Source organism: Aedes aegypti, chromosome 2 (assembly GCF_002204515.2).
Source record: "Aedes aegypti strain LVP_AGWG chromosome 2, AaegL5.0 Primary Assembly, whole genome shotgun sequence".
Lineage (NCBI taxonomy): Eukaryota > Metazoa > Arthropoda > Insecta > Diptera > Culicidae > Aedes > Aedes aegypti.
In genome coordinates this window covers 281,351,202-281,377,018 of record NC_035108.1, presented here as the reverse complement: position 1 = coordinate 281,377,018, position 25,817 = coordinate 281,351,202, and the positions used below count along the sequence as shown (strand labels likewise).

The following is a 25,817-nucleotide window of genomic DNA, read 5'->3' as shown; positions in this document are numbered from 1 at the left end:
CTCTGCTCACTTTCGTTCGGGTTGACGTTGTGCGAAGAAGTGTTTCGTGTGATTCGGGAGTTTTTCTCTGTAGTGAACTTTTCTAGCCAGCAAAAGCAGATTGATTTGACTACCTATAAGTGGACGTTGGAAGAAGGCCCCCCCAATATTGTGAAATTCCTAGCGTGGGCGCCTAGGAAGAGAACATTCCCGCCGGAAGGTAATTTCGTTTTGGCTGTCCGCGTCGAATCCCGTTTGTGATGAATGTTTACGCTGGAAATGCTCTGAAGATGGAAAATGTGCTTTTGATTTTTGGCGAAGAAAATAATGATCTGGTAGAGGGATTTTGCCCCACTCTGGAAGCCAACACGTCCTGACGGGAATAAGGATCAACCGGAAGGATATTCCACAGGATTCCGTCTTTGGTAGACTGACGGGAGGAAAATATGCAGGTGCATATTGAGGATAGCGCGATACATCGATAAATTTATTGTTGCAGTCGCGAAAAGGCAGCCATTAACTGAGAAGAGGAAGAAAAAAAAATCACCAAACGAATTCAAGGTGTCAGCGAGACGTAATTCCTTTAATTTTCGTTGATTTATAGTGCTTGTAGCAAATAATATAATTTGATTTATTGGATTTCAATCTGGACGGAAAAGGCAAAAGGAGCAACAATGGAATATTCTAGCAATGACGTAAAGCAGCTGTTCAGGTGAGTCAATACTTCTATACACATTTCCTATAGGTATTGCGCACATTTAAATTTCTATAACTAAGTACGTGTTAGTTTCAAGGTCATTGTTTTTTGACAAATGGAACGATTAGACTTAGCAGTTATTGAAATATTATTGGCTGTATTGAACAATATTGGTAAATTATAAATGTTGATATCACTGAATTGTCTGACGTCATCGCACGTGAGTAACAACAGTATGATAGTCAAAGCATTGGCAGCGAGATATGACGAAATAAGCGATACGACACGATGAGAGGTAGATTTTGGTTGTGGTTTATTAAGTTTCAGTGTTGTGTTCATTAATAGCAAGAAATTAGTAAGCTAATAATCACTAAAAAAGGCCTACGTGCAAAAGTTTCAGATTTCTTCGTTTTCTTTGAGTTTCCTTTTATTTACTTTACTTACTGATAAGGCAGTGCAAAACATAAACAGTGTTGATTTCGCTTTTAAGTGGAGGTGTGGTTTCTCTCGTTGGTTACATGGCTAGTAGCGAGTCACTTTTTTAGTGTATTCGTCACTTTTTCATATCTGGTAACTGAGAGTTCACTTGCTCTTGTAATGTTTCGATTACTAATGCGAGTATACCAGCACACTGACGCTCGGGAGCGTTGGGTTTTGTTCTTGTTCCAGTTCAGAAGAAATGTTCGACACTTTCCATCACTGGTGGAAGCATGCAAATGTTGTAGCTATTTCAAATTCCAACGACAGGGTGTCGACTACCTGGAAAATCCTGGAAAGTCAGGGAATGTCAGGGAATTCGATTTTTGACCTGGAAAGTCAGGGAAAGTCAGGGAATTTCACTAAAGGTCAGGGAAAAATATGCAATACTACAACATCAAACAAGTTGATTGAAAAGATGCTTTTATGCATATGAGAGTGAACTGTACTTTACTACCTATACTTATTCTCAGAATCCAAAATTTTCTGAAATGAAAAGCATCAACAGTGCGCTCTGAGCAATTTCTTCAAAGTTGGCGTAGCTTGCTTTCAAATATTTAGTTCTAATGTTTGCTAGATCAAATAATTGTCTTCTCTTCAAAATCTTGAGGAAAAAATAGAATCCACTTTATCAAATCATGTCAATCTTTACCAAGTTTGCCCAAAATATCCCAGTTGAACTGATAAAACGAAATATAGAGAACAACCAATGAAGATTCTCGTATTTAGGTGAAGATGAAAACCGTATCTCAAAATTTCAAGAGCACAAATCTGCAAAACATAATTCCTGAACATTTTATCATGTCGTTTCTGGAAACAATAAAGATAATACCACAAAGTGCTCTAATATTGATATTTGTATATTTGTCTACCTATTTCAATTTTGATATTTCAATTCATCAGGATTTTATGAAAATATCGTGAATTCCAAGCGTTACTTCAGGATTTTATTCAGGAGCTTACTTACAGATATGTCTAGTTTGTTTTTTGTTCTGAAAGTATACAGGAAATTCTCCAAAAATTATGAAGATCATTATCTAAGATATTTTTGTGAATCCATAAAATCCATGGAAGCAGAACTTTCAGGAATTTAATTTGAAGGAATCTGCTCGATAATCCTTTGATAGTTTGTGAGATTACTTGGAAGGTTAGTCGGACATCTTCCCGTAGATGGGCTAGATCGAGCTCGAAACCGGTCGAATGAAAAGGTAAATTTAAATCCTTTTTTAATTGTTTGTAAGAACAATATGTGTTATGTCCGTTCTCGTGTCGCGTTTTGTGAGTTACCACAAACCCCCGAAAAAAATACTTGGAAGATACTCATTGAAAACTCATTCTAAGTTTAGTTAAATCGAAAATTGATGGAGGCACGACATATTAAAACGAACATCTGAAAACTTATTATTAGATTGCTTGAATTAAAAAGATCACATCGGAACTCTAAAAATTAACAAACATAAATTACCTGTAAAGAATCATGGTGAAGAATTTAAGAAAAAATGAATACATTTTGGAAAAAGTGTCTATGTGATCCCTAAACATCTTTTTGAAGTATTTCTGTAATATTCCTATGGATTCTAAATTAATTTCTAGGAAAAAAAAAAATCATGACTGAAATAAATTCTTCAATATTTTTTAGAGATTCCTGTAGGTGAATTCCGGTGAACAATTTCTTCAAAGAGAAGAAACTTTCTTCCATTATTCACCAGCAAGAAAATTTTCTTTTCTTCAAATAAAATACGCGCCGGAATTCGCCTACTGGTAGTGTAATTATAAAATTCTTTAACTAGTTAAAAATCTTTGGACTAGTTTATGGAGAAACAACGTAATAGTTCTTAAAACATAATTCTTTGTGATATTAAAGTCATTGGATAGAACATTGGAGGGCAGGATCAAACATGTCGCGCGTCGGTCGAGTAAAGTGAAAAAGTGGCGTGATCGGTTAGTTCTGTTTGATCTTCTGACCTTGACGCTTGCTCCTGCGGGGGCCGGCGATGAGGGCAGGATCAAACATGTCGCGCTTCGGTCGAGTAAAGTGAAAAAGTGTTGTGATCGGTTAGTTCTGTTTGATCTTTCGACCTTGACGCTTGCTCCTGCGGGGGCGAGTGACGAGGGCAGGATCAAACATGTCTCGCGTCGGTCGAGTAAAGTGAAAAAGTGCCGCGTTCGATTAGTTGTTTTTGATCTTTCGACGTTGACGCTTGCTCCTGGGCAGTGCGTCAAGAAAGCCCGAGCAGTCGTCAGTTGTTTTCCCTCTCGGGTCGCGCGCCTATATTCTCTGAGTGCTTTTATATAGCAGAGCAAACGAGTAAAGCTGAAAGTGGATTGTTGCTGCTCAAGGATAATGGATCAATTGGTGAGCTCGTTTCATGCTAACGGTGAGACGTAAATATTATTTTTCAACAAACTATGAAAGTTTCGTGACTGTGAGTGTCGACATAAACTCTGATTCATAAATTATTTATGTCTTATTTTTTTTTCAAGGCGCTTTTTCCTTTTACCTTTATTTTTGTAATTAAAAAAAAAACTTTGAATGGTTCGACACCACAAGTGTAGACTTGCGAAAGGTTCACTTTATTCAACAAACTTTGGAAGGTTCGTCACGTCAAGTGTCGGCATAATTTTTCTCTACATACAAATGAAAATATTATATTTACATATAAGCATATTTATATCGCACCAATAATTATTTATCATGGTCTAATCGCTTATCAAAGTGAATCCTGTGACCCAACGATCCTCCTTATTAACAAACATCCCTCCCAGTAACCTTTGTGGAGATGCAGAGGCAAACACGGTCTCCAAATAGCAAAGGTTACACACTAACATTCCTTTCCCCAATCCCACCTGACTGCAAGGACGTGGCCGGCGCCGTTATTGACCATGTATAAATAGAGGCACTGAATTATGCACACTGAAGAAGATTATGGCCAATCCCAGCCATTCTTCTAGTTGATTCTTTGTGCATTTTCACTGACTTCGATCAATCACGGAATAGCAACCATTGATATGTGTAGTCAGTCTAAGCTAAGCTAAGCTAAGCTTAAAGTCATTGGATAGAACATTTGAGGAGGTTCTGGGAGAAATATTAGAGGAGTTCCTGGAGAAAGAAATATTGGAGGAATACATTTAAGAATTTAAATTGAATTTTCTGTGAATTTTTTGTTGAATTCCTTGATGAATTTTCAAAGAAAGTTCTTTGACAATGGCTGTAATTTTACCCGAAAAAGAAGGAGGTAAGTCCCTCCAATAAAAAAAGCATAGTCATGATCTTAATAGAGTGACGTCTTATGTATGAAAAATGGAATAGTCAGCTTGCGGAAGGTGTCCAAAATTGTCCTTTATGCCAGAAACTTGTGAAATTATATCTGAGGTAGTTCAATATCCGAATGCATTGTTTTCTACAATTTTAAAAGTAACTTTTGCGCTTGAAGATTTCAATATCATCAGTAGATTGCTCAGAATTTTCTTAGCTTCTACTCAGCTTTTACCGCTTTAATAATACGAATCATCATGTTTGAAAAGTACATACCCAAGGGCTCAGTTTTATCATATAAACTTGAAGGAAATTATTGTCAAAACTATTGCTCAGTTCATTCATTAGATCTAATACATGAACTCTACCGAACAAACAAATCAACATGGTCTGGAATTTTTCTGGGAAACGATTGGAAGGTCAGGGAAAGTCAGGGAATTTTCTTTTCAAAACTGGGTCGACACCCTGAACGAAGACGTTACCCTTCTTACAAACTATCGTCCCATTAGTTTGCTGAACTGCCTGAGTAAGATCTTGAAAAGGCTAATCCTATATCGTTCGAATCGCCACCTGGAAGCAAATCCTGTAGTTCCCAACGAACAATTCGGATTCAAGAACGGTCAGAATCACGAGACTTGTTAAACAAGGATTTGCGGTTAAAAAGTCAACCGTTATGATATTGCTAGATGTAGAAAAGGCTTACGACTCCGTTTGGCAGGAAGCGATAATTTTCAAACTCCAAAAAGCAAACTGTCCGTTACAGTAGGGGACCGAAATCCGTACAGGCTCAAAATCCGTACTCTTTATACAAATAATGGGCGTTTTGTATGAAGTGGACAGATTAAGATTCATTTCTTAGGTGTACGGATTTCGATCCCGCATGGTATACCTAGTGAAGCTGATAAAGTCGTTCCTTTTTGGAGGTCTTTTGCTGATTTTTTTCTTACCAAAACGAGCACTTTACAATAAAAAATCAATATAATCGACCGTTCAATTTTGGAACGTTTCGATTTGGGCAACATGAAGTTTTTGGGAATAAGCTGGCCCACAGGAACATTGAGATGAACAGGATTGGTGACTGACACATAATCCTTTTTTTTTTTGTACATGTATTTTCATGTCGCTAAAATCGAATGGGCACTGTACTCCAAATTTAACTAGTTTCGCGAGATTTTCTAAATTTTATGTCATAGGCCAAGTTTTGCGGTTTTTGATTGTCTCTAATTATCACGTTTTTTTCCAGACGATTTAATTATCCGAAGTGAAAAAAAACGATACTACGGACAAGCATGGGAAACATTCACTCGAATGTTGTATTTCTCTCGCTCACATCCACAAGCGGTCAAGAGCGAGATTGCCGTTTCTCCGACCAAGCTGAGTGTTTCAATTTCCAAAGCGCTTTCTTCTTGTTCGCCGAGCGACAAGTTAGACAAAAACGGCAACAGAATGATTCACTACCGACTCCTTCTGCCGAAGGCATCCGATTGCTGTAGCGAATGATTCTTTACATTCCGATTCCGCACGAGTGGCATTCGTGTTTGAGAGCTGAAGAGCGTTCACTGACTGGTAATACACAAGGCGAAATGTTTCAGTGAACGCAAAATCTGTACATTTCGCAGGAAGCTTTCAGTGATCGAATGGCGAACGCGTTCTTTCGTGTCTCCAATTTAAGGGAGGATAGGTGCTCTCTCCGCTCCGTATATCTTTTCATTTTCGCTTTATCTCAATCGTTTACGATTCGTCGGGATTGCGCTCACCCTAGTAGCGTTCGGCAGTCATTGAACATTCGGTGGCAGCAGGTACTTTACAGATATTTTATCGGTTGCGTTCGGGTGAGTGAGTGAATTTTCCCATGCTTGACTACGGATAATTGAGTCCGACCTGCACCTTTTCTTTTTTCGTCATCACTAAAAGTGGCCTGTGAGTAGTACGACATTGCAAATGATAACGTAAATCTACTACACACTCTATCTGTTCGGTAAAAATAACTGGGTTTTTGAACTACCGAAAAAGTCAGTAAACTAAAAAAAAAATGTCAGAAATCGAAAAACAGAGATTTTTCCCTGAAATTTTGAAGAGAGCTTTTATTTTATATCATATATCGATAAAAAATAAAACATGGTGAAATTTGCTTTTCAATTACGCGTGGCGACAGTTTTCATTTTACAGACTTTTTCGGTAGTTCCAAAACCCAGTAAAATTTTACCGACCCCAGTAATTTAATCTAAGTGTCTAGTAATATATTTTCACCGCTAGAAAACAATACAAAACTAGTTTTTAAAATGAGTCGTATTTTTCCTACTTGTCCACCAAAGGTGACTCCCGGATCTTTTTCATACCATTTGGATTGCTCTAAAATTGGAAACCAGAAAAGACTTCAAGAAAAAATGAAAAAGCAAAGGGATGATCAGAATTAAAATTTGTAAAAATCAAAAATCTAAATTCATGAATTCGTGAACAAAAATGAATCATTGACCAAAACGTGTTTAGAACGATTCTAGATAATAAAAATTATATTTAGACAAAATAAAAACTTGGGTATTAGAGGGTTAAGAGGAAAATAATCATCATCGTTTTACAAATTCTCAAAACCAGTTGTTTTGCTCAAAATCAAAGTAATGTTCATGAAAATCTATCATTGCATTGCACTTCCTATCTGTAATGCAGTAATAGATTTTCATGATGATTCTTTCAATTTGAACGAAAAAACTGGTTTTTAGTTTTCGATGGTTGCTGATGATTGAATGATGGATTCTTGAGCCTTAAACAAAAAGTGTTCGAGCATACAAGACAACAAGACCCCATGTGCAAGGTGAAACATTTCAGAATCCATAGATGGCTGGCACTATGGCCGACGTGTGCTCCTACTCACGTTTTCAAAGGCACTAAACTAGAGAAAAAACGTTTCTGATCTTCTTATTTTAAGCTTTCTGCTAGTGCAAAAAGCCAAAATAAAAAGTACACTGTTGTTGGATGCTTTATTCTTCTTCTTTCTGGCGTTACGTTCCCACTGGGACAGAGCCTGCTTCTCAGCTTAGTGTTCTAATGAGCACTTCCACAGTTATTAACTGACAGCTCACTTTATTTATTTATTTATTTATTTATTTATAATAAATAAATAAATAAATAATGTTCTAATGAGCACTTCCACAGTTATTAACTGAGAGCTTACTATGCCAATGACCATTTTTGCATGTGTATATCGTGGCCCTGGGAAGTCGAGAAAATTTCCAACCCGAAAAGATCCTCGACCGGTGGGATTCGAACCCACGACCCTCAGCTTGGTCTTGCTGAATAGCTGCGCGTTTACCGCTACGGCTATCTGGGCCCCTGGATGCTTTATTCGCGGGATTCAAAGCTGCCTTGCGTGCCTTCAAAGTTTTAGTGCAATCTTAGAAGTTGATTCAACGCTGTTTCACCTTAAAAGTTTTTCCCAAATCTTCCAGATGAAAAGATATTTTAGTTTTACAATTTTTACAGTTAGTCTAAACTCATATTCCTATAGGATTATACTATATATAATACTATTTAAAATACTATTGTTTTTGTTGTCATTCTCACACTTTCCAGGTCCGTGTACGCCCTAGTAAAGCAACAGGACGAGCGCAAAGCAGCCCTTTCCGTCTCTGCTCTGTTGACCAACGACTTTCTCGAGGAGCACCGGCAGCTCGTAAGTCGCTGCGTTTCATTGTTGTTCGAGGACTATGAAACGGTGGGCAAGAAGGCGCGTGAAATTCTGTGGCGTAAGGGATACTACGACTTGATTGCCATCTTCAAGAAACATTACCAACAGCTGCAACAGCAGTGGAAGAATAATGGAGATGGGGCAGTACAATTGGCAGAAAGAGAGCAACAGCTGAAACAAGGAGCTGAAAGATTACTGCTGGATGGAATCAATCATCTGAAAGTAATTATTCTACGATTGGCGCAGATTTTCAATCTGGATAATATGAAGTATTTAGTAAGCTACGGACTACTGGAGAACTATGACGATGATCTGCTGGTGCGCGAATCGGGATGTTACGAAAACTTGAAGCTGGACGAAGAGAGGAGCGAGGAAGACAAGAAAGTAATCTACACTAAACAGGAAGTGTCGTTTGCTTTGGAATCGATTCATTCCCTGCTAACTGCGCTGGGCGATCTTCATCGGTACTACTGCGAGTTTGGACTTAAAGGATTGACCGCTGGAGAGAACTTAAAGGAACTTACAGCGAAGTACTACATGGAAGCGTTCAAATTGAACACGAAAATCGGCATCACTCAGAATCAACTGGGAACCTTGTTCAATGGCAAAAATTACAATTTGGACTCGGTTTACCACTATCTGTATTCGCTGTGCTGTCCGGTTCCGTTTGAAAGCAGCGAACTTAACGTAAACAGAATCTTCCAGAAGAACATCCGATATTTGGAATGCAACGGAGGAGACGCTGTTGATGAGGAAGATTTTGCAATCCGTGAGTTTGTGGCTAAGTTCTTGCTAGTGGTTGACGTGTTCTTCTACGACAAAAGTGTCACCGACTTCACTAGCCTGTGTCACTCGGTGTTGATCGATTTCAAAAATGTACTAGGAGCACGCCGCCTAGTTGACGATGAGTACTTTATAACCGATGATTTCATCTTTAAGATCGTTTCGATCCTGTTTTTCTGTATGTACAAAACGCAGGTTAACAATTCTGATAAAATCTACAGTCTGAACGCCTTCATGGTGGCATTGTGCTCCGAGCTCATGGAATACTGCACAATGGCCGTGGAGAAGTACATGGTTGAAAATGTCCGAGAGGATAAGAAGTTTCGTGAACTGTACATGTCAATGTACCAAAAGTACGACGAACAGGTTCGCAAATCTCGTCAATCATTGAAGGACAATGTGAACGCTTTCATAAAGGACCAGAAGTCCTCATCCGGCGTTGAAGAATGCAACGGAAGCGACGAACACTCAAACAAGGAAAACGAGGAAATCGATGCTAAAAGCGAAACAAGCTCGAAGCGTGTTGCTTCTCGAAAGAAAAATGCTCGCCGTCGGCGTAGAGCACTATCAAATGAATCAGAATCTGAACTTTCTGACCCAGAAGATGACAGCGATTTTCAGCTAGACTCGGATTCCGAAGATGACGCCAGTTCAATTTCAAGTTTTGACTCCTACGAAGACTTCTCCGATGAGGACGATGATGCAGAACATAATGAAAAAACGGAACTGCACGAGGTGTGTCCTAATCATTTGAACAACGAAAAACGTGACAAATACGAGCTGGAAAGCAACAACAATCAAGATGATCAACAAGCTCAGCTCAAATTCAAGAAACGCTACCACAAGTTGAACCCGAATATCATAATTGATTTCGCAGAACAAGAACGCACGATGCGTTCGCTAATGCTGCTTTTTGATTGGCTTCACATCAATATTGATATCCTGATCGGTTGTTATCAATCCAATCCGGAATTCATACATAACATTATGAAACTACTGAATCATTTTAATATCGACATTTTCTCCAATCGGTACTATTTCCCGCGTCAGTTGATCACGGTCAAGGGCATCCGGGAAGATTTCCGCTCGCTGTTCGAAATTCGTAGAACAATCCCGCTGGACGAGGACATACACATGAAACGCTTCCCATTGTTCGAAGACACCCAGGAAAGTCTCGATTGGGAGGCAAACTATCGCCTGGAAGTGACTCCTTCGGAGTTGAGCTTCCTGCGTCTTATGAAGATGGTCGACTTTGGTTTCGCACTCTGCAAGTCTAAGAAGTTCGAGTATTCATTCTGCCCGAAGTCGCGTGATTTTAGTCTTAAAAGCAAGAAGGCTCAGAAGCAACAACTCCGCAAAAAGGACGAACCGAACAAACGCATTGGAAAGGACAACAATCGTCGTGTGCGTCGTCGCGAGCAACAGCAGGAGAAGAGGCGTATGCGCAAGCAAAAGGAAGATCAGGACCAGAGGGGCGAGGTCAAGCCTCGTCGGAACCGTGAGCGCAATCGACAACATTCCGAGCGTCGTACTGCTTGCTCCGGGTCGGGTTTGGAAGGGCAACGGTCTAGCCAAGAAGCAGACGGAAAAGTGGCTCCCATTATCATCACCAAAAAGGGTTACTTGAAGAACAAAACCAATGGATGTAGTGCAATCTTACAGAAGAATCGCAGTGATGACCACCGCAGTAAGGGAGAGTCCTCCACACACTCCGACAACACGGGAGATGAGGGCCAACAGGAGAAAAATATCAACGAGCTGATGGGACAGCTGTGGTTGAGAAATGAGGTGAAAACTCTCGAGTCGAAGGTATGGAATTAGAAACGTGAATCTATGTGGGGGGCTTAATAATTAAGCTATGCTATTTTTCATTGCAGGTCAAGAAAGTGGTGAACATAACGTTGACGCCGTATCTGATGCTGGATTCGAAATGTTTGACCGAGTACACGTCGATTGTCAAAAATCTCGTGAAAACAAAAAAGTTTGTCATATTGGTTCCCACAGCAGGTACGTGATACTTCATTCAACTAGATTCGGGTAGTCTTGTGGGAATGCCGAAGTTTCGTACTAACATACAAAATGTTCATTCTCTCTGGAATCTCAAGAACTATAAATGGAAACCATAAGATTTTTAAAAGAATTCCAAAGATCTCCAGTTAGATTCCAAATTTTTAATCCAAATTTGCAAGTCTCATTCTGATTCCCAAATATTCTGATTGGAGTATCAAATAATCCCAAAAGCAGTGTTTGAAATTTGGTTTAGAATAAGCCGATCGAATCATATTCGGAGAGTGTAGCAGTTCGCAAACCATAACAGTTCGTGGCACATCGCTTTCGGAGAGCCCTATGATTGTAAACATGGTAAACATTCACTCTCTCGTTTGGTACGTGGCACGAGAGCGTTCAAGAGCAGCAACTCCCACAAATTACAACAGTATCGAGCCTGAGACGAGACTCGCGAAGACGGTCTTCTTTTTCTGTGATTGCTGAATTTTTTTCTTATTCCACTTTGTGTTTATACCAATTATGCGCATGCTGTTCAAATCCTCACATGAACCTCTCAGCAAAATATGATTGAGTTTGCAACACATCGAATCATAAATAGCCGTTTGAGTGAAATTTCATGCCAGCAAACGTAGCAGACATTTGAAATAATTAATCTTCTGCTTAGATTTATCATCAACTTTGGAAAAAACTGCTCCGCCAACTGAGGGTTTTAATAACAGTTTACTTTGAACACAATACTTTTCACTTTTTCAGCCATAAAAACGGTGGGCTGCATTTGACGTTTCGTGAGAGGGGAATCTGGGCTGCATATGACGTTGATATTTTTCCTCTTCGCGAGTCTCTCTCAGTATCGAGCCATTCGGGTGATTTATGTTTTGCATAAAATTGGTAATAACTTTCATATTTTCTAGTAATGCAACCTTAGATTCGCCTCTGTTTCTTAATTAGAATAAGAGTGGGTCAGCGAATGTTATTGCTGTGTGCGTTTAAAATGCAAATATCAAATGCGGGAACACCAAACGTGGTAAGATTTTTCACAAGGAAGGCGAAGTCAAATTTTGATTGTCTATGCTAGGTTGGCAGTGATATGGATCATGGTTGCTACTTTCTGTTTAAGTCAATTTATTATGTTAAATGCCTGCATTGAACTGATGAAGCTTTGTTTGAAGTAATTTAAGTGTGCACTTTGAATGTGGTTTCCTGCGAGGCAAACAAACAAGCAACGGTTAGCACTCGAGGAAAAGATTGTGTTCAATTTGAACGACCTAAATGTTCGAGTTCGCAATCCCTAGGTTACAAGTATTGACACACAGTGATCGGCGCCAAACAGTGTCTGTGTCTGGCTTGTTTTCGTTCATGGCTCGTAATCTTCCACGAACGATAGATGTCATGCATGTTGTATGAATGCAGGCGGATAAATGGGATAAAATTGGCTTGTGTGTCAATGATCGTTAAACTTTCCAAAGCCTGCCCAAAAGATTCAAAAAGATTTATTATCGACATTCTATAGATTCCCAGAATGGCTATCGGAGAATCACAGAACTAATATGATAATTCCAGAATGTATATCTGAATCCAAGGATTACTACAAAAATCCGAATCCCCAGAAACATCTTTTAAGATTTCCTCCATATGTCTTTCCCCTTATTTTTCCATGTTTACTGCAGAAATGTTTTTTCACTGGAAAGATTCTTAATAAACTCTCCTTGAGATTTTCGTTAGGAACATTTCTGGAAGATTCTCTGAAGGATCTCCTTCTTCAGAAGATAGCAAAACATTGATATATGAAAGCAAATATGGCAATTCCGGCAATGAATGAGTTCAGTGCTCATAAAAAAAACACTAAGCTGAGTTTCGCCGTGCGGGGTGACATTGGGCCTAGGGCGTGACTTTGGCCGCCCCTTTGGTGCATCTCATGGCTAGTACGGGAGTCAAGAAACTAATCCATGACCATCCAGTGGCGTATTCTTGAAGCTTGTCACATTATTTTTATTATTCTGACTTTAGTTTGCTGTATAAATCTGGGCCAAGTCACCCTTATGGCCCTATGTCACGTGTAGTTTGCTCGGCATCGTACACGACATGACTTCCTCATTGCTAAACATTTTATTTAGTTTCGTTATAAATTTTCAAAAATACAAAAATTTCAAAAGTCCTAATAAACTTTCCTTATATGCGTAACTTGAGCCAAGGTTTAAGCCAAAAATAAAATCATTTTTATTTCCGAACTACAAAAAATTACACAAAACTCCAAAGTGTACCCCGTCTAAAGGTGGGGTTAAGTATTAGAGGGTGAACTCACGAATCCAATAGAGAAGTTGTCGACAAGAACGTAGGGGAAGGGGTGGTAAAATGAACACCTTAAGGAAATCATCTAGTTTCTGATATAAAAACGAGGAATTTGTGTGGTTCTACCGCACAACATCAAAAATAGGGATGTAATCTATAGCAGCGACATGGATTCAGAATAAAAAAGCTAAATTTTCACATATTTTCATCGCTATCAAAAAGCGATGTAAATGTTCATTTTACCTGCACTATGTGGGTAAAATGAACAGCGGTTGGTGGTAAAATAAACACCTCGCAAAAAACGTTTGCTCACGTTTGTTTGTTTGAGCAAAACAAATATTTCTGAAAGTTTTCATTGCCCCACTGAAAATATATCCATTAATGATTGTAAACCATTCAAAAAGAATACTAAAGGTATCAGATTTGACATCACATCATAACGATATTCATTTCACTGAAAAACCTCAAGTCTTCCGAGCTAAAAGTTACGTCAGTTCTAATTTTCAAACGTGGTTTTCTAATATCTTAGTTTTCGTTGATATTTTCAATTCAATTGACCTACGTATCAACCCGAACACTCATATTTATGCTCTAAATCGTCCGTGCGTGATAAAAATTCATCGAAATTTGTTTTTTCTCGGTAAAAGGCACGGTGTTCATTTTACCACCACTTCCCCTAAGCCATTCTCGACTTACGATGAAGCCACTAAAATATACTTTTTTATATTGTACGATTATTTTAATGCATCATTCTAAAGATTTCAATTGGATAAGATAGAAAAAAAATATAAAACTTATGTGAAATCTAATAACTTTATTTGAAACTTTTTGCATCATTTCTGAACGTCTACTACTGGAGCACTGTCCAAACTACTGGGACACGTGTACCAGTAGTAACTCAAGCTGTTTCATATACGAAATATAATTTTGGTACCGGTATCCTAGCTGTTCTAAGGTGATAAGTGAATTTTTTGATTATATAAAAAATGCGGCATACTGCCATGGGCTGGTTATTTCGTATGAGTGTGGGAAGAAATAAAGCTCCATTTGAAACTGATGATCATTCATTCGTGTTCAAGATACGTTGAATTGGTCTTAAGGTGCAATTAAGAATAAAGCAAATGTCAAAAATGAAAAAGCAGTTTTCGCCCTTGAAATCAACAAAACGGAAAAAAATAAAATCACACAGCCTTTTTATTTTGGAAATAAAACAGCTGTGTGTTTTTATTTTTTTCGATTTGTCGATTTTAACGACGAAAACTGCTCTTTCACTTATGACATTTGCTCCATTTTTACTTGGGCCTTAAGGTGGTTGAAGCCCATCGAAATTAGTGTAACACTTTTATTCTCCTTTGAATTATATATACAGTATTAGACAAAACATCTGCAAAATTTCATTCAAATCGGTCCATAAATTACTCAGATCCAACCCTCTAAAGTTGACCATTTTATATGGAAAATTGAAAAAAGTTGCAAATGTTTTGTCCAATACTGTATAGGAAGAGGGCAGAACCACAAAAATCGACTTTTTTTCAAATTCAAATTCAAAGCCGATGAAAATTTTTTAATATGCCACAAGCTTTTCTCAACTACCAAGGCTAACTTTTAGTGAAAAAAGATCGGAGGTTCATGCAAGTTCGATAATATCTGTGTTCCAGCACACCGTGCGTAGTCCAATAGCAATTTTATTAGTAAATTTTACACCAACTTGGACTGCTTAATCCATAGTGGAGGTTTTGAACATTGCATCAATCATTTGATTCAATTGTTCGTGGGCTACGTGCGGTTAGTGTTGACAAGCATTTAGTACTTAAAACTTTTCGTCAGGAACGTTTTCCAATTGTGCCACTGGGTGTTGCATGCTAGTCCGTTGTCTAGTGTGGTGCTTCCTTCGAAGGGAAAATCGTCCACTGGAAGCATTAACGTGTCGGTGTCTTATTGTTAAACATTAAAATCAGAGGGAGACATTACTATTGGCATTGGATTTCCCTTGGGTACATCCATTCGAAATTAAAAGATTCGAACGGCTACTCGACGGAAGAAAATTTGCTTGTGTATGAGTATGATTATAATTTACCTGTGATTATAAAGTAAGCAAACGTTAACTGAAAATGAAAATTGTTGGAGATTCTGCCTGTGGAATTCCGGCTACGTAAAACGTTGCCGTTCATCTGTCTGCTCCGAGCCTCAACGAATCGTTTGCGAGAAGGGCAATGCCAAAAGTAAGACTTATGATTGCCTCCGCAATTTGCGCATACAAACTTTTTGGTATCCTGCTTCACAAGACAGACGTCCTTATTGTGAGAAGAACCTTCGCAAATCATGCATTTATGCGGTAATGTTCTGTACCATGACCCTACTTTTGGCAGCGACGGTACTGAGTGGGGTTCTGGAAATTTCCTCCCGGTTTCTGGAAATGTTCCCATGTCACACGGACATCGAACATAAGTCTAGCTTTTTCTAAGGCTTGAATATTATTTAGATCATTTTTTTTAAGTGAACTGAATATTATTATCGAGAAAGCCCTTTCCAACGAATGCCAAATTGGGTTCTATTTTTCATAATATTTGCTTGGACTGGGGAAAATCCAAGTAAATAATATATTGCATTTTTCATACCTTCAAGTGGCTTAAAGTCACTTGAAAGACCTTTCAAGACGACCTTGAACAAACCGAAAATTGTGCTTATCTTCAAGATGTTTGAGAAGAAGTTTGCGATCTTCAAAAGTTTCAGGCAAAACGCGAAAGTCTCCTTTCTTTGTGATTTGGAAGGAAACCTCGCCTAATGAAGTTCAAGATCTCCTGCCTATATCCCCCAAATTCGGAACAACTGACCACGATAAGCGGCACTCTTTGTTTCCTCACTAGAATCAAAGAGCCTGGGCTAGAAGCTGCTTCGATGGAAATGGTTAGTGTTAATAATTGCATCGAAATGAGCATCAGTTCGATGCTTTAGACAAATTTTCAAGCATCAAGGAAAATTTGTCTAAAGCATCGAACTGATTGCTTATTGCAATTATCGACATTAACCATTTCATCCTTGGAAGAAAGTGCAATCCTGAGAAACATCCTTTATTCCATTTTTACCAGGTTTAGTGACATTTTTTAAAAACCACTTTTTTGAAAGGAAGTTGCAACCATATTCAGTAATTCGTTTATTTAAGACGTGACCTTCTAAGAGTTTTTTTTATTTCCAAGACGGTGTCCAAGAAGGACCAATACCTAGCTTTCGCGAACGGGTTCAACGAAAAATCGAAGGCACTGGTCCAAATAAGGATCGAAAAGGGATTAATTGTAAGTAGAAAAAATAGTACCGTCAACGTACCAGTATCCGCTCATGTTCCAGTAGTCCGCTCACGAGTTAAAAAAGTATGGTAGAAAAAGATTGTCCACAGTATGATTCAATTTGTCGATTTGAATCGTCCAGTGGCTATAGTTTTCAAATTTACTTTGATTAAACTTATATTTTTTTTTAATGTGAATGGGCTACTGGAACATGAGCGGGTACTGGTGCACTGATGCTTCTTAAAACTACTGTTTTTTATCAGTGATAACTACTGTTTTATTGCTTTAGGTAGTTTTTAGCTTCCGAAAGCAGAAAGAATTGTGCTGTGCCTGCACATATAAATTATCATTATTGCCTACAGTGAAGAACCATCCTTGAATCCCACAGTCTATTCGAAAAACCACTTGAGTGGTCAAACCTTTTTTGTACTGAAATCTAATGACACTTCCAAGCCAACATGTGGCGTGAGAAGTTGACTGACCTACATCTGGTTCCCATTACATTCTGGCACAGCTAGGCTGACCATAAGCCAACCAGACAAAAACGGGACAATTTTAAAAGACATAGATTATGCGATTGTGCTATTTTTCCCCGAATTCTAGTTCCCCGAAAGGCCCGTTTCTCCGAAGCCATTTCCCCGAATAACCCGTTCCCTTGTAGAGCAATGCAGCTCAAAAAAGTGCAATAATAGCAAGGGGTGGATCACTCCTGATGCATCTGATGCAACAACAAAATTAAATGCATTTATTTGTTTATACAGTCATCTCTCCCTTACTCGATATTCTGTATCTCGATATTTCCCCTAATTCGATGGAATGCGCGATCCCTTCAATCTAGCATGCTTTGATACCTCTGTAAGTCGATACCTCTCTAACTCGATGTTCCCTAACTCGATGCTATCTGTTTCAGTTTCCCAAGTAAGTTTACCTCTCTAACTCGATATTTTCATGAAAAGTTCCAAATATCCTCCAAACGTTAAAAAAAATTCATTAATTTGATTAATTTCCCATCAAAATTATCATATTCACCAATGACTTTCGAAGCTGATTATTGCTGTTTATTTTGTAGCCAATGTCACCGTGTATTCAGTGAATTTGACGGATTTGGTTGAATCCATCGGTTTTCATATGAACCTTATCCGAAAATACTAAGCCATGCAAATGCCGCAGCTTTAGTACTGATGAATGAACCGCATCACTACGCAGTGCAGCTCATATGCTGTTAAATGCGGCTTAATCAAAATTTTAGTTGTTGTCTGTCTTTTTAAGAAATGTCTAATTCCTGAATGCAACTAACTACATGTGAAATATCTAGATGGACGCGTGGATAGAAATTCTGTTCTTAGAGGGAACTGTTGGGAATCGTTTTTAATAGGCAACAATGACAATCCCCCATGTAAAGTGCGGTTTCGAACTGAATTGATCTCGAACGTGGTTATTCCGAATAAATAGAGGTCCCTAATTCACGAGATCCAAGTATCTACGAACCATTCGTCTCCATTAGAAGTTTGAATTTTGCTGAATTTTGGTCTAACAGCTTTCTACACTTCACCATATGTTTTGCTGTAGACTGTCAACGAGTCGGATCATGCTTAAAACTGCAATGCTTACTGTGGTTGATTTCCTCTGTGCGGGGATTGCTCGCTGCGCGTTATTTCCGCGAAGCAATCCAAATTTTTAAATTTCCCCGCAATATAATGATTAAATTGATAGAAAAGTTAAAGTTTACTGCCAACTTCTGGGTGCTAAAATTTTGAATTTTTGCTAATCGGTAAAAAGGTGTCACAAAGGTAAATGTGGTCAAATTGTATTGTTTTTCCCATTAAAATCACTTTTCTGAATGTATTTTGTCAAAATAATGAAAAGTTTAAAATTTGAAAAATATGTGTTCTGTATCTCTATACCTCCCTAACTCGATGGTCCCTTCAATATCGAGTAAGGGAGAGTTAACTGTACTACATCAACAGGCAAGTAGTAGCCCCAATGATGTCTTAAAATATATGTACAGGTCGGATTCGATTATCCGGAGACTCGATTATCCGGGGACTCGATTATCCGGGATTCGATTATCCGGAATTTTAGACTCGATTATCCGGAATTTGTTTTTTGATGTTCTTGTTTTTCAATTTTGATGCATAAATCAAAAATAATTTGGTATTGCAATATACAATATGGATTGTTTTGCAGTTTAGAACGTATTTAATAAGAGCGGGGTTTGGAAAAGTGGTTTTTTGTGTATGCTGGTCAAAAATTTGTTTTTTTCTTGTAAAGACCCCTCCTGTTCATAGAAAAAAATTTCTGGCTGCGCCACCGCATCATATAAATAAAATAACGAAAAATGATAGTATTTAATTGCTTTTGTCAAAGATTTCAATTTTTTCTTAGTGATTCGATTATCCGGAGGATTCGATTATCCGGAGTGAAAAAAAAATCGGTACTCCGGATAATCGAGTCCGTCCTGTATATGCAAACATTAACAACAAAGTACAGTGACGTCAAAATCAATAAGAATGAATTTAACAACAAATATTAAATAGTCAGGCAATAAAACTTAAACTAAACACTTAGACTAATTATCTCGTTCAGCGAAAAACAATGAAAATCTTCGACGGAGCGTCTCTCGGGTAATGTTGAAATCAAACAATGAAGATACTCTGTTGAAAACTCGCTATAGTCCTCTAAGAGCACCGTGAAGTCCATAATTTGTACGAAAAATGCACATTTCGGAAAAAGCGCAATTCATGGCTTGCTTCAACTATTCTCTGTTATTGTTGTTAAAATGTCAATTTGATTTTTTTCTTAATCCCTGGGCTTGGAATTATATTTTCCAGGGAGCGATGAATTTTGATAATTGATCGCTGTTGTTAGTAGTTTTGATTAGATGTTGGGTGAATTTCAAAGCAATGGCAACCTCTTTATTACAAAATTTAGATTTTATCTTCTGACCTAAAGATTCTGGTTAAACTACTGTACTATGCAGTTGGGCTGCACTACGCTATCACTCATCAAAATTACTTTCACTTCGGGAAAATATAATTTCAAACTGGCGAGAAGATTACAGACTGAGGGTGGGTTAGGAGCACAATCAGACCCTTGAATGTGCAATGTGGGGTAGTAATTGGGAATGCCATTGACGGTTTGTAATCTTCTACGAGGTTTTCGAAAACCAACAGGGCGCGTGCACCGGGTTGCGGATAGGAGCAAAGGGAGATCAATAGCATCTACCTAAAATAATAGAGCAAAAAGCCGTTCCATGATTAGGTAATGTTTAGCGATCTTCTATGGTGTTCTAGTACTATAAAGTTCTTCACTCACTGGGAATTCTGGCCTTGATAATATCAATAGTGATAAAACATAAATTAATACCTAATACTTAATAAGTACAATGTAGCTTCAATGTAGTAATAAATGAAATAAAATCAATTTTCTATACTTGATACAGTTTTGAAGACAATCAATGAGTGAAAGAACTACCTATTAGAAAAGCCACATCAGCTAAGGCTATACATATACAAATGTTGGTCATAGGGTCATGGCGAGCATTCGGTATGTATGTCTATGACTGATTCTTATCTAATAGGGGCACTAGAAGACCACGCGGACAATTTCGAAACAAATTATTTTTATACATCGGTCTTACGATCCGAAAGGCTCAGCTATGCTGCAAAGTTTTTGTAAGCTATTCATTACTACTGTTTAATTGTTTATAATTCTAACAAAACTACATAATTAACTCATTACTAATCACTGTTCCTATATTCCCTTTTTCTCTCCTTCTTATCTGTTGCATGATTATGAGCATCACTAATATAATGCATGAGCATGCACAATAAGAATACTTTCAGGATTGAAAGCAGTACATGGATACCTGGATAGAATAGCTTCGAAAAGAGTGCTCAAAATAGAATATTTCTGGTCAGGGAAGTATAATCATCAAGGGTATGTAAAATTTTTCCATTATTAACTCATAGATCAAACAAACTAATGAACTAATAATATCAACTATTTTTATATAAATCAGCATCGTCAATCATTGCAAAAACAGATAAATTTTGTAAAGTTATCACCATCGATTGAATTGCGCTCTTTATAGTGTTCAATCAGTATCAAAATCTCCTAAAGCGAAGCATCGTGCCATCAGCAGCCCTTAGCATCATTCTCATATTGTTATTATTTTGTTGTTTATAAAATTTCTAGAAAGCGATCAGCATATTCTTTCTTACTTGTACAATGGCCGATCTATTTGGAATTTTAATAAGTCAAATCAAACTTCAAAACTCAAATTAAATTGCTTTCAGCACATTTACATTTTGCAGCATTAATCGCATTACTGTGTCAAGTCTTCTCCAATTCCCTATACCCTACCCCAACCCTTCTTATCCTTTCCGATGGTGTTCAAGTGGTCCGCATAGACTATTACGGCCATTACCTATCCCTTCCCCCGGCTTTGGACTGACTTGCGCTCTCATTGCCCCACCAAACGCTGCAAAATGAAAATGAAAAATTTGATTTTTTTCTTAACCAACTTGAGAAAACCAGTTTCCTTTTAGAAAACGTAACGAGCAACAAGTTGTAAATTTCTTCGTGAATAATAAAGCTGGCAAATTATTGGAAAGGAAGAATTACAGTAGCATGCACTGCTTCACCGTACCATTGTAATCTCATCAGTCTCAGTTCCTTAGAATATCTCAAATATAATTAGCGTTGTTTCGGATAGTCATTGTTTATATATTATAGCTTTGGAAACCGACAGACTGGATGTGCCACGGTTTGGAGCATGGATTATGTCTCATCACATAGGTGGCCTGCAGACAAGCTCAACGAAGTAAAAGTTAAAAAATGTTAAAAGTTCTAAGTTTAAAAATCAAATTATTCGTTTCCTTATCTGGCATAATCCGCATAAGTTAGCACAAAAGATATTATTAAAAATAAAGTTTTGCAGATTATCCCTACCTAGGAAGATTGATATCCAGGAACAGTTGTTTCGTTTTTCGAATCTGCTTTAAATGCTACTCAACAATGAAGGGAGTGGATTTGGTAAATGCCCTAAGAGCAGTTCATAGGCAACATGACATAGATAATTTTTACAAGATTGAAGTCTGGGATACTTTTGGAGTTTTGGAACAGCTCCGTTCCATAGTTTATAAGATTTTTCGGAATTCAGCTTGTGCTTTGAAACAATTCTTTCCGAAACAAAGCTTTGCGTAGTTAATTTTTATGAAATAAAAATCAGTAGTTGAAAAGCTACATTAGTGCAAACACAAATGTGAATCGGCAAAAGTGGAATAAGTGTGAACCTGAGGTGTGATCGATCGTGAGCGTTTGCTGGCATGACGAAAGAGGGGATGGAAGCGGAGAAGATGGAAGGCTTACATGGCGATGACACGTAGTGGCACTTAGTGAGATTGTTCTGATTTTTATTATTATTTCAAGTTTTATTTACAAATCAAAACAAATAGGGGAAAGTGGCCACTTTGAGGCCACACTCCAAAATGCCACTTTGAGGATTTGTGGCGTGTGTTCGTTGTGATTCACTTTCAATTTACTTACATTAATTGCTGTTTTACGGGAGGGGGATCAGAGTAACTTTTCTTTTCGTTTCAGAGAGCGAGTAAGGGCGCTTAAGCCCAGGCTTTAGAGCCAGGACATACGGGATGCCTGTGTCCCATCCTAGGAAAAGGCAACAAACAACAATGGAGTGCGCATTAACTTTCTTAGCAACGCCACTCCCAACGATTTTGCATATCTCCCTAAATGGAACGGTTGGTACGGTTGTCCCCGTTTCTTCACTCACAATATTTCAACATTTTCTGTTATCATGTTATTCATTCATGAATAATCTGATCGCCGGAAATTTTTGAATTACCTCCAAACCCCAAGTCTGCACAGTGGGCCTGGCCATTTTAATATTTGTATCAAATCATTGATATGCTGCAAATATTAATGCTGACAAGAAAATACTGGAAGAAATTTTAGTATTTCCAGGATGCTTTTCAATATTGGCTGTGCAAGCACTTAGAATAGAATAGAATAGAATAGCTCCGTTCCATAGTTTATAAACAGCAGTAAAGGATATCATTGGTGGTAGGCAAGGCTTCGATGAATATATCCCTTTAAAGGTGATATAGTTAGATCAACATCAATTTTCGTCTTTTTATACAAGCCCACAACCAACATTAAAGCAAATAAAACAAGTTTTAGCACATGATTGTTTTGCAGTTTTTTTATCTAAGTTCTATCCATCCGATCAAGTTAAGGTGTCGTCAGCAGAGTGGGGCTTATTCAGTCTGCCACCAATAAATACCGTTGTCTACTACCAGCTCCATTAGTGACTTCCATACGGGAATACTAAACTATTTGGTTCTATCAGGCCATCAACGCCCAGTCCGCTGCATGTACCACAAATGTATATCGTTCTTATATTTGCTAGCTGTGCAATTGAATCAAATATAATTTTTCTGGTTAATTTACAAGCTTGATAAGCTGAAAGAAATAACGGTTTTGATTAGTTAGAAAATATAGAGATGGACTAACAACAAACAATGACGCGTTGCTATAACACGATACGATTGTAGTCAGGGTTAAGTTGATGTAGAAGTCCAAAAAATGCATTTGATGCAATTCAATGTACATCTGATGTGCATTGAGAAAGTGATCCACCCCTTGAATAATAGTCTTTACCCGAGCAGGCGAAAAAAGCTAAGTAATAGCAAATTTTGAAATGGACATACAAAAAAGTGATATTAACTTGAAAGATATAAGAGATAAAAGATCCGAAAATAATATCTAAAATTTACTTCTGGAATACTATTAGCATATCATATTTAGCTTTTATAAGATCTCTAAGATCTCACCAATATCAGCGAGCTATTTCTTAGATCTTGCAACACAAAAATTTAGCTATGGCTCAGAAGTTCCAGGAATAAAATTTTGATATTATCTCCAGATCTTTTATCTCTTATTTCAATCAAATCAATATCTCGATTTAATGGTCAGAACATTGCTTCTGTTCGGGTAGTGAGATAGTGTTGAATTAGAAAGACCGATAAGCTACCAAAAAAGGAGATATTTGATCATTCTCGACTAAACACATATTGCCAAAAATACATATTGTTCACCACCTTGAAATGCAAAAGGTTATGACAATTATGAGTGTTAGAACTTTTCGGAGAACTGAGCTATTCGGGGAAACGGGGTTTTCGGGGAACTAGCATTATGAGAACTGGCGTTGGGAGAACGACATTCGGGAAACCGCCATTCGAGCGAAAGTAGCAGAACCAGATTATGCAATCCCAAGCTACATGTCTGTATGATTCAATAAAAATAATTTAAGAACCTTGAAGCTCATTTTATGATTTCCAAAAAGCAGCGTTTTTTAAGAATTTCCTAAAAAAATCGTTACACTTATCAATTTTTCAAATTCAAACGTAATTTTTTCTAATATTCCATTACTTTATTGAAATATCCACTTTTTATATAGTTAATCCAATCAATTGCGTATCAGAAGTAAACTTGGTATAAATATGAGTAAAGATACGCAAAAAGTTAAGCAGAAGCATGTACGGATCAAGTTTAACTCTGTTTGAGAAACTAATTATTGCTTGTAAAATAGAAGAGTAAGACAATAAACTCTGAAATATTTCTAAAAACTGTTTGTTTTGTTTTTATTTTTATTTTTTTACTGGTGTTGAAAATTATGTGCCAATTCTCCATTTCCTAAAATACGTGACAATTCGAGCATTTTCCATAAAACGACGGGACAGTCCATCGAGGGGATGAAAACGGTACTGTCCCGTAAAATACGGTACGTATGGTCAGCCTAGGCACAGCCGGCACAGCGCAACTCTGTCCGTCTCAATTGTATGTGCACTGTCAGCTTAATGTTCTTTCGAGAACTTCCATAGTTATTTACTGGAAGCTTTTTTTGCCAAAGTTGTCATTTCCGCAAACGAACCCGTATACATCCAGCAGGGTTGTGTTTTGTAGCTGCGGACGTCACCACTAGTCTAAGAAGGGCTCATCTTGCAAAGGACGTACTAGAATAATCTACTATCTAACTACACAAGCTCAAACAAGATGACTATTGTTTAACACCCACAAGATTCTATCGGTTCAGTTCCCACAGATTACTTTACATACAGTGCCCTATCACCTCATAAAAATTGTTTAAGTGTCATATTCTTTATCATTTTCATTATTCTCATTTCAGTTTTATCAGATCTGGATGAATTGAAAAAGCATAGCGACGGTGCACGCAACGCAATCAAATGGCTTGAATACGAATTCAGCAAGGGAAATCGTTTCCTTCGCTCCCAGAAGAGTCACGAAATGCTACCGATGCCGTTGTTTAAGATTCCCAAAAAACTAGGTAAGCCTTTCGAACTAACAATTTCAAACGTATGGAAAGCTCACTGCTCAATCTTAACAGATCGCGACGCGGCGGTGTTCTATCAGATTGTCCAGTTTTGCAACCACATTGTTTCGGACCACGCCGACAAGGAGCGCACGGATATCATCACCTATCTGTCCGGAGACTCGTTGCAAGACAAGAAACTGCACAATTCCAGCTATATTGGCATTCTCGAAGCGATTCCGGTCAAGTTTGAACAGATCGTTACCTTCTATTCCAGCTACAAAAGGAAATGAGCTCCCGATTTGGTAATTGCCCTAGAGAATTGCGCGGATCAACACAGCTAAGGAACACCGTTCCCGAATCATTCTCGTTTCCCATCACGGCAAAAGGGGTTGTCGTTGAAAGAGGACAAGGAAGAATACTGTAGGATTCGGTGATTGCTTTCTATTAAGATAGATTCAACAACAGGAGCAATGGGAGCAGCGGCAAGCAGTTTTATCGCGGAGAAAATTCTTCAACCAAACCACAAAACAACATAATCCTTCGGTTTTACTTGTTCCCGGTTTTGGCGGTAGTGGAACAAAGTTGCTCTAATGGGACCTGATTTTGGCAACATCAGTGTAAGGCAACAATCTGCTAGCGCAAACGTTTACCAAGGTGGGGAGGATTTATCATTTTGTCGGTTGATATCTCTGAAAGCAGCAAAAATAGGCCAACTTTTACATCTTTAACCGGAGCGGTCACCATTTCATCAAACGAAAATTGCAAAACTTGATTCCATTGCACTTGATGTTATGGCGAGAACAGATATGAAATTTTTCAGCTGAACTTCCATTGCATTGGCTACAAAAATATATTCTGTCTGACCTGTTCCTCTATTCTGTTAAATGCTTTTTAGTTGTTTCATCAGTGACAACGCATACAGCAGCGACATAACTCAGTAAAACATGTTATTATTTCATGCTAATTGCCCATTTCGGTACTAAAGAATCGACTAAAATCTTCTC

At 37.9% G+C, this 25,817-nt stretch overlaps 1 protein-coding gene across 1 annotated transcript; it reads left to right on the top strand.

Annotated features, from left to right (window-relative positions):
- LOC5565770 (protein SMG5) lies at positions 1-25,817 on the top strand. The gene is made up of 5 exons (XM_021845186.1): positions 1-691; positions 7,980-10,686; positions 10,755-10,884; positions 24,667-24,825; positions 24,886-25,817. The coding sequence occupies exons 1-5, from the start codon at positions 654-656 to the stop codon at positions 25,101-25,103; spliced, it is 3,252 nt and encodes a 1,083-aa protein (XP_021700878.1). The 5' UTR covers positions 1-653; the 3' UTR covers positions 25,104-25,817.